The sequence below is a fragment of the Corvus cornix genome, chromosome Z (genome assembly GCF_000738735.6).
Source record: "Corvus cornix cornix isolate S_Up_H32 chromosome Z, ASM73873v5, whole genome shotgun sequence".
Taxonomy (NCBI): Eukaryota; Metazoa; Chordata; class Aves; order Passeriformes; family Corvidae; genus Corvus; species Corvus cornix.
The window spans coordinates 3,468,957-3,479,334 of NC_046357.1; the positions used below are offsets into that span (position 1 = coordinate 3,468,957).

General features: G+C 42.8%; 1 protein-coding gene across 2 annotated transcripts in view; it reads right to left on the bottom strand.

Moving 5' to 3' along the window:
• LOC104686697 (regulator of G protein signaling 7 binding protein) overlaps positions 1 to 9,841 on the bottom strand; it is a 32,208-nt gene extending 22,367 nt beyond the window's left edge. The window contains exons 1-2 of one of the 2 annotated variants that reach the window (XM_039567814.1): positions 9,166 to 9,841; positions 6,289 to 6,455 (exon numbers count right to left, since the gene is read on the bottom strand). In XM_039567814.1, coding sequence (XP_039423748.1) covers positions 6,289 to 6,455; positions 9,166 to 9,324 — 326 coding nt within the window. In that variant the 5' untranslated portion in view covers positions 9,325 to 9,841. Of the gene's footprint in view, positions 1 to 6,288; positions 6,456 to 9,165 lie in introns of those variants that run through there. The other variant, XM_010395321.4, reaches the window with a different exon arrangement.
• Positions 9,842 to 10,378: the final 537 nt, after the last annotated feature.

The following is a 10,378-nucleotide window of genomic DNA, read 5'->3' on the forward strand; positions in this document are numbered from 1 at the left end:
CAGAATTTGCTTCTAGAACCTGATACGCTCAAAATTACAAGAAAATTTTAACCATGTAAGAAAATTCCAGTGAATGTTTACGGAAGCTGAATGTCTAAGTTGAAGGAAAATGAGACTTTATATGGTAAGAATGCTCAGTAATGAACTTGCTCCATATCCTGAAAAACTCTTCTTTGGAGGGAGACAAAGATCTCCCTGACTTTACTCATTGTGGACAGTCACAGTTAAATCATCAGGACAATTTCCTAAGTGAGGTACTATTAAATGATTTTTAAGAGTTGTGGGATCTAGCATGCCACATTGAAACAACTTACTGAAATGCTTTTAGTACAGCCTGTGAAAGCAAAATGAGGTTTTTTATTTCCAAGAGTTTTCTGAAGTGGAAGATCTCAGTATTTTTTACTTCACAGTATTTTTAAGGTCAGAGCTTTAAGCTGTTACTGTTTATAACATCTACAACGCAAGAAATCACCTTGTATGGATTCAGAGGGCATTATGCTACTGGTATTATCATGTATAACAGTATTGATTCTTGCAGTGAATATTGACTGCTTTCCTTGTTTTCTTATGTATCATAACATTATTTTTGGTATTTAACTATAGTTTTATCAGGCCACATTCTGGTTATCATGGTGCAATCTCTTACCTTACTTCTTAACTTTCATCTGGCAGTTGAAACAATGCTAACATCTCCAACAGAGGTTGGATACAGCAGCAGTGCCTGTGATTCAGAATCCCATGATCGACATTATCACTCTCCCCACCTGACACACACACTTAGAGGAGTACCATGGCAATGACTGCAAAGATGTCTAGGGAGCACAGAGATCTCCATAAATGCTACTCGATTGGTATCTAGCTGGGGCAGACCTCTGGTTTGTTGGCATAAAGATGGTTTTGAATCACGATTATAAAAATTCTTCCCTGTTGAGCTAAGTGTTGCTGTGCTTTGTTTCTGCTCAGCTAATACTGACTAGCAGCAGAGTTTCATTTAACATGTGCAGTTAAACAGTTAAAATGCTTTCTGTTATGCCTGTCTCTACACAGCTTTCTTTAACTTATAGATCTGAAGTATTCTTTTCATCATTTAATTTGTAAAGTATTTCGAAGCAGTCTTTTTTGTTAGCGTGCTTTGGAAAGGAGGTAGTAATTTTGAAGGTTTGTAATTCAGGGAAAATTCAGACAGTTCAATAAAAAACTGGCCAAAATTGAGTGTCAGAAGTATGTTTTAAAATAGCCTTAGGAAACAAGCTTCCATTAATTAGCTCTCAGAAATTACTATTTGGTGCTTATTGAAAACATGAGAATTCCCACTGTAGACTGCAAAGGGAAACAAAAGTAGAAATTACATAAAATTAAAAACTTTAAGCAACACTATGATAATCTTTTTGTGCACAGGAATGCAATCAGGATGAGATTTTTAGGTGACTTTCTCAACTTCTCTTGAACTTACAGGAACTTAAAATTTACAACTGTTTTATAGAAGTAACAGATGCATATGTCAAGTAAGGAAACTTTGTCTTTGAATTTTCCCAAGGAGATTCATGATGACTTTGTCACAGGCTGGAAGGGACATCTAGAACTAACTTGATCCAAACCTCCTGCTCAAAGCAGCGTCAGCTACAGAGAGTTGCTGAGGGCCATGACCAGTTGAATTCTGAGTATCACCAAGGATGGAGACTCCAGAACCTCTCAGTGCACCTGTTCCAATATTCTACCTGCCTCACAGCACAAAGGGAGTTTAAAAAAATTTTTAATCAATTTTTTTTATATTTCAATTTTTACCTGCCGTCGTATCACTGTATACCACTGAGAACTGCCTGACTGCATCTTCTTTACAGTATTCCATCAGGTATTTTTTATACATATTGATAATATCCCCCTCCAAGACTTCTCTTCTCCAAGCTAAACAATCCCACGTCTGACAGCCTTGCCGTTTATGTGGGATGCTGCTTAACCATCTCTAAGGTAGTTGACTAGATCTGCTCTGGTATGTCCTTTCCTCTTTTCTACTAGGGAGCCCACTGCTGGACCCAGTATTCCAGATATGGCCTCAACAGCCCTGAGTAGAAAGGAAGGATGAGCTCCATCGACCTGCTGGCAACATTTCCTAAAGCAGCATAGGAGGCTGCTGGCCCACTTTGCACAAGGGCACAGCACTGGCTCATGTTCAACTCGATGTTCACCAGAACCCCCAAGATCCTCTTCTGCAAAGCTGCTGTCCCAGAGTGTATGGGTGTAGAGGTTTATTCCTCCTTAGATTTTGGACTTTGGAACACCAGTCATAAAAACAGAAAAATCACTTTCAGAGCTACGCTCACACAGATGAACATTGCCATGCACCCCTGAGCTCCTCACACAGTTCTGTTTCATGCAAAAAAAGCCACTGCCAACATATATATCAGACTGTCAGAGAGATACTGCCAGTTCTGGTTTCAGTGTGCCAAGTGCACACATTATGTAAGCATATCAAGTGCTTGAGAATATGTAAGGACATTTACAAAAGTGTGTGCACAGTTGTGCAGACCTGTATCTTAAAATACAATTCTGAGTGATCTTTCTGTTGACATCCCAGACCTAGTGGACTCCATGTATACAGCCAGCTCCCTATTTGATGAATTCTAACAGACCACCACTATCATTCCATAAACCAGACTCTCTTCCATAACAGAGATCTGCATCTTTCTCCCCCCATCTTCTTACTATTACAAGTATTTTTCCTTTTTCTTTGGAAAATGCTGACTCATTTTCTTGTTGCTGTACTTTCTCCAGTTTTGACCATGGCAACTAATACTACAAGGATGCACAATGTAAATAATTTGAGATATTTAATTTCTGCTACATTATACAGCAGAAAATGTGATGAAAGGACCAAACCTTACTCACCTTCTTCAGAAGACAGCTCATTAAAAATCACTAGGAACTTTTAGTATGAGAGCAGGAATTGACCTGAAGTCCTGAGAAAACCAACGCTGAAAGAAGGGTTTACTTTGATTGGCATTCCTAAAAGATATTTCAATTTAGATTATTTTTATTTCTAATCTTTACTCCCCTTTGCTAAAATTTCACTATTTCTATAAGAAAAAGATAACAAGTAAAGAAGAGGTTGTAATACCTAGGAGGGCCTATTCAGTTGGAGACTTAGTTTGAAGTTTCCTTTTTCAAAAATATTTTTTTAGTAAATAGATTTTTAAATACACCACAGTATAAAAATGTCCTTGTTCATCCTCAGCATTTTTTGAGTTAAAGACCTTAATATTTAGAGAAATCCTGAAATCCTCAGTGAGAACTCACGTTTGTCAGATACAGATTGTTCAGATGCAGCCTTTGCTTACTGAGTGCTGGGTAGCAGCAAGTACATGAGGGAAGGCATCGTTCTATGCACAACCTGGTTTATGTATCTTTGCTTACTTTTTATGAAATCTCTGCTACCAGCAGCCATCAGATTTGAGCTAGATGGGGTGATACAGTTTAATCCAGTGTGGACTTTATAAGATTTTATGTTCCCATGCTACCTTGTCTTTTTTTCATTATCTCCTTTGTCTTTCTTTCTCTCAGTTTTTAAAACGTAAGTGTGACTTTCACTTCCTCTCTTCTCTAGCTGAATCTGTTTCTGTTGGCATATTAGTGTATCCTTTTTCAATAGGTACACTTGCAGCTTTCTCTTCTTGTTCACATTACACCACTGTCCCACTCTGATGTCTGCCTAATATTCCAAAACAGATATGCCCATGACCAACGTATTTTTCTATCCTCATGACTTCTATCTTGCTCAGTTCCTAATGCATTATCTCTACCTCAGCATTTCTTTCCCTTTCAACAATTTCCAGATTTCTTCCCAGAGCTGCCTTCCCCAGCACTAGAGGATTTGTTTTTGTTTCTCTCCTTCCAAGTCTTTGCATCTTTTCTCTTTGTTACCTTGCTTAGTCTTGCAGAACAAGTGAATTAGGAAAGGAAATAGGTGCCTCTTCTAATCGCCCGAGTCAGGCATGCACTTAAGTCTCAAATGCACTAGTGCCTACAGGAGTTGGACTAGGTGATCTCCAGATATCTCCAGAGGTCCCTTCCAACCCTAACAGTTCTGTGATTCTGTGAAATCCCCATATATTCCAAGAGGAACAGCGTAACAGTAAGCTGTCTGCTAATTTTCCAAGGAAAACATCAGTACAAACAAGATAAATGAATTTAGTATTGTCTTAGTGACACCAACTTCTCAAATAAGAAAGAGTGCCCTGCAACACCTCAGGCAGATAACCTAAGAGACCAACTGAACATTACTGATGGAATTAACAGAATGCTTTGAAACATTATAGTCTAGTAACATAAACAGCTGCTTGCTATTATTCCTTCTAGGTGAGAAAGCAACACGTTTTCTTTAATAAGACCTTTTTGTATTACCCAGTGCAGTGCTGTGCATTTTGAACTAAAGCAGTGAACTAAATAAGCCTCCATCCCATCTGCTGACTAACAGTGGTTTCTGAGCAACACACTACCCTCCTGACTATTTAATACCGAGGATGATTTAATGCATTCCTGTCCCTAAGCATTTTTCTTCCTGATACTTTTTCTTCCTATCCAATTAGATTCCTATTCCAGATTCTATATAATATGCACTACATCAGTCTTTCTGCTGAGCTGAAGACTCTATCTCTGAGACTATTTATTACTCCTCTCCTATTTCTTTTCTACCCTGAATTCTTGCTGTATCTTCATCTCCCACCCTTCCTCACAAATACACCAAAAAAGTTTATTTGTCTCATATGCCTTTCCTCAGCTACAGGAGGGTGGGGATGTGAAGCACATCTTGTAAAATGTCTGTCAAACCAAACAAGTCATTTCCAGAGTTTCTAACACCTACCAGTTGTTATGGATATCACAGTATTATCACAGTTATTTAAAACAGTTTTAGATTAGCCAAATGTCAATCTTGCAGCAACTGCACAACCTTCAGGACATCTTTGTGTGTATGACAGACTTCCAACTGCGAAATGATTGCTTAAAAAAACTCAGTACTTTCTAAATGAGCATGTATCGATTGTTTTCTTTATGGGGGAAAATACTTGGAAGTTACAAAATAGGTTAAGCTATTCAAATGTATTATCTTTGTTTATATTATATGAAAGCACACAAAACAGATTTCACTACTGTTTGTTTTCACGTTTTCAGCGTACTGATTAAAAAGAACTATGTCTATTCACTGCTGGTTTTTTTTTTAAATTCCCACCGATTTTAGTATTTTAAAAATGTGTATTTTGTTTGAGGAACAAATCAGAGGTCAAAAAGGCACCTTAAGTGACTTTGCACAGTCTTACTTGAAAATGGTGGTAATTCTACTAAAATAAAATCTTTTTATGTTTGGTTTGTTACTGTGGGTTTCCCTTACATACCAAGCCTATGACAGATTTCTCATATATATTAAAGTGATGAAATAAATTTAATGGGGATTAGGCAGAGCTGCAAAAAAGTTTTGGTTTTTCTTCCAGTGGTGCACAATGGCTTATGGTAGACAAGCCAGATGCAGACAGTTCTGACAAAGTGTAATGAGACATCAGTCAGGGGGTACATACAGATATAAATGCCCCAGTCACCATACTGGCATATCAGTGTATCACATGGAATCAGCAGCATGAATTCCCATTTTTTAGGAAACAGCTACTTATGCTGGTTGATCTTGCACTGAGGCATAGTCTCAAGTATGTGATAATACATTCTGTCACCATGGAAAGGAATGTACATAATGTAATACCAAAGAATAAATTACAACGTTATATGCTGGCAAACTTTTCATTCTTATTTCAACAAACAAGGGTTTAAAAACACGTAGAATGTAAACACAAGTTTTCAGACTAGTATTTGTATTCCCCTCGCTCAATTTTCACCTAATTTTGATAAAATTTTGTTGAGTCTCTAGTTGAGCTGAGCTAGTTGTCCCTTAACTATTCAATTAGATATACTCAATGGAAGACTGGGCAGAAAGCTATTGCTATTTCACCCTCGAAGGGCATGGCTTCCTGCTTGATCTGTAGTGATACGCAGTAAAATCCTGTTTGTCTTACATAAAAGCATCCAGTGAAATCAGAAGGATATGTTCTTGGTAAGGGGACCAGGATTTGATCCAAAATTGTACTATGGTAAGGATATGGGCATTCTGCAAAATTTGTGGTCATACACCTCTATGCATAAAACAGAAACACAAGTTAATGCTTTTCCTGAAAGTTTCCATAATGTAGTATTTAACAAAGATTTGCACATGAATACGGCTTTAATTCAACGTAAGTTGCCTCCTACCCAGAAATTGCTGCTAGTTTTTGATGAGCCTGATAGGCCATCTCACATCCTTGGGTTCGAGTTTTGTGCAATCCTGCATGCAGAGAAGGACAGGTGACTGAGACATCCCCAATGGAAATGACCAGCTCCCGATAGAGAGCCACCTGGGTATTGAAATCCTGGACAAGCTGAAAAACAAAAACAATTTACATACATGAGAATTTTTAAGTACATTGGTAAAAACAATTCAGTTTTTTAAAAACATGCCCAATCTAGGGCTTGTTCCTGCTGCTCAAAATTTCATAGCACATAGGATCAAGAGCACACAATTCAGTAAATGACTAGAGCCTCCATGGCAGCTGCTTCTTCTGTGAGCTATAAATGTTCATCTGTAGGAAAGTAGTGTTTCTGCTTTTAATATCTGAAAGTGTTTGAGTTATTAGTATTAAATATTAAGCAGACAAAAAAACCATCTGTTTTACTAGTAGCATGAGGTTATTTTTTGCTATCATGAAAGACGAAAATATCTCCAGAAATTATTGCCTTTGCTCCTCCTGCTTCCTGATTAACAGCACATTTAGGGATTGGAATGTAGCATTTGCTTTTAAATTGGCAATTTTGCTAATTTATTTTGTAATGATTTCTGTTCTGTCACTTTCCTTCAACCCAGATTTTAGTCTTAAAACTCATCTGCTGTTACTGGCTGAGAAGATGTACCAGACAGGCATTTTCCTGTTAAAATTCCAGAAAGCACCTTTTCTAAAGTGCATGTGGGAAAAAGAAACAAAGGAGTAAATAAACACTACAACCTTTACAGAAATCCAGGATCAGGCAGATACATATGGACATTGTCAGATAAATGGGTAATTTCACAATGATGGAAAGATCATTATTGTTTAGTTCCACTGATCATGTACATGGAATTATATTTTAAGGAAATTAAGCATTTGCTGTCTCCTGAAAGAATGCACATAAGACCATTTGCTCCACATGGTGGCGGGGGCGGAAGGATTGGAGTAATAGAACAGAATATTTATTTATCTGTGTTTTGACCTCAATTTCCAAACTACATAAAAACAGACAAGAGTAATTGCTCATAATACTGCAGTCATCATTACCACCAGAAGTTCAACACACCCCAACATAAAAACATGCTAAGAACCTGGAGTCTTTCAGAGCTACCAATTTTTAAAGTCAAGCCCTCAAATTCTCATGCTCAGAAAATAAACGAGTCGCTTCCGCAGTGTTACATCCATACCCTTCATGCATCCCACTGCAATGAACTGTATAGCTGAGAAATGGTATCAAAAATAGTTTTGGCCATGCTTTCTTACGTTTCATTTTACAAATAGCAAATAGGTTTCTCTGCTTCAGGAGCAGCAAGTCAACCCGAGCGCGTTCCAGTACATCTGCACCCTCCCACACCCACATCCCAAACAAACCCAAAAGCACACATTAAACAAAGCCCTAGGCACAATATTTGCTAAACAGGTCTTCAACTCTTATCATTCTGTAGCTTAAGAGAATGCATCAAGGCAGCGGAGAGGAAAAAAATTGTACTATATTGTGTCATAGTGTGATTATTTTGCATTAGGAAGAAAAGTGTCGCATTCTACAACTGGTAACTGGTTGCACCAGATGCATTTTGCCAGTTCTCACCTGATATCCCTTGTCTAAAAAGACTCATTTGGCCACCTGATCATTGCTCAGGAAAACAAAACCACACATATGTTGCTGAATCAAGAAGAGAAAAACCACACTGATTTTACCTCCTGAATCTTACTGCAACTTGACAACCCACCTGTAAAACATACTTTATTTCTAATCAGTCAATTCTAAAAACTTCTCTGTAACTACCCACATCATGCTGTTGGGAATGAGAAAAAAGGCAGAACCCAGTAACATCCACTTGTTGGGTATATTTATAGAGCTACTGTGGCAGCTTTTGTTCCTCCATGAACTGGGAATTGCTCCCAGTTTTGAAGTATCAGAGTGGATAATCTGCCAGCACATTTTTCAGCACCAGAGGAAAAAAAATTGCCAGAATCCAGCAGAATAAAAGTAGCAGCTCCATTTTCAATGCTACTGGACAGAGCTTTAGCAAGACACAGATCAGTCAAGGAAAGTAGCAGCGACTTCATGTTTTTTCTACATCTGTCACTAGCTAGAGGGGCAATTTTGGGGCCCAGTGTCAGGCTGACTGTAGCTCAAGGAGCCTGAAAGGGGGCATACGGCGCTGATTTGGAGGAAAGTGTCAGGATGCAAGCATTTTGAACATGACTGGGGAAAAATCTGATACCAGAATGTGACAGTCCAAAAATAACACAGACGCAGGTGTTCCACCTCAGGTTTTAAAATTGCAACGAGCTACTCTGGGACGATTGGTAACAGATACCATATATACCAAGGACAGAATTTCAGGGCCTCTAATTCTGTGTCCTGATTTAAAAGGATTTTAGGGCAAGAGTGTGGTTGCTGCACAAGACAGCAAGCAGACAGTGCAGTGATTCATTGGAGGGAACTATTTACTCATTTCGGCTTCAGTGAGCGCAAGTCTGGGGACAGATTTAGACGGATCTACCAAAAAGCAACTCCAGCTGCTCTGCAGTGTGTGTACCAGGGCGAGGACTCCTGCTCCCGCTGGACTGTTCAGGCGCCCGCTCCGCTTCCTGTCCCGCAGCCGGTTCCCCGCAAGTCTCGCCTTCCCTCCCGCCTCCCGCTTTGGAACCGCCGCGAGTTGAGGTGCAGGGCAGCACCCCGGCGGAGACTGCGGGTTTAAAAACAGTGCAACTGGACGTGATGGGAATAGTCAAGGCGGCGAGAGGAGCGGCACCGCTGCCTGCGCCGGGAGAGCTCGGAAAAGGTAAAAACTACGGCAAGCCCGCCTGCGGTACCCACCATCTTACAGTCGTCCAGGGCTCTCTGGGTCTGGTAGGCGCTATCGGAGCCGCTGCCCCGGCGTTCGCTGTCGCGGCCGTGCGGCGAGGTCCTGCTGCCCTGGAAGATGGAAGCGGCGGAGCGGGGGCGCTTCCTGCGCCCGCTCGGTGCAGCGCTCATGCATACGCATCCGCCGCGCGGAGCCGCCCGCGGGCGCGGGCAGCGCCTTCCCCGCCGCCGCCGCCCCGGGCGCGGGTGCGGGCCCGCGCCGCTCGTCACCTCGGCCGGGCCGGAGCCGCGCCGCTCACGGCAGCGAGCGCGGCTGCTGTGGGCGATAGCCTGGTGCCTGCGGGAGAGTCCCGGGAGCGCCCTGCAGCATCGCCTCCGCTACCGCGGGGAGAGGCGGAGGGGCTGGCGCCTGCCCTCTTTCAGCAGCATGTCAGTCCCCGCGGAACCGCCCCGCCTGTGGCATGCTCCGCCGTCCTCCTTCGCGCAGCCGGCGGGGGGGGGCGAGCGCGCCCGTGACCACTGGGGAAGGGCCACCATGCGGCGCCCCGTGCTCCCGGCGGGGAAGCCCGACCCGCCGCGTGTGGCCGGGCACCCGCCGGGAGCGGCGCGGCAGGTCTGGGGGGGCTGGCGCCGTCAGCAGCACCGCCCCCACGGGGCGGGAGCGCCGCGCCCGCGCCCGCCGCGCCCCGAGCCCGCCCGCGCCGTGAGGGGGCCCGGTGAGCGGCGCGCCGAGACCCGCGGGGAGCCGCCGCCCCGCCGGGAGCCGCCACGGCGCGCCCGGGGAGCGTAGGGCAGTCCCCGCCCGCGTGTGACGAAGTTGACACCGGCCTTCGGGAGGCGTGCTTAGGCATCGCTTTTCTATTTAACAAACACTTGGTTCGCTGCTCAAATTTAATCAGATGTTAGAGACTGTCCCAACGAGGGACCACGAGGGACGCATTATGAGGAGCAGCTGAGGTCACTGGTTTGTTCAGCCTGGAGGAGACTTGAGGGGAGACCTCGCTGTGGTATTCAACATCCTCATAAGGGGAAGCAGAGGGGCAGGTGCCAATCCCTTCACTCTCACCACCAGTATCAGACTCGAGGAAATGGCATTAAGCTAAGTCAGAGGAGGTGTACGTTGGCTATCAGAAAATTCTTCACACGGAGGGTGGTGAGCACTGGAACAGGCACGCCAGGGATGTGTCACCAAGCCTGACAGAGTTCAAGAAGTGTTTGTGAATCA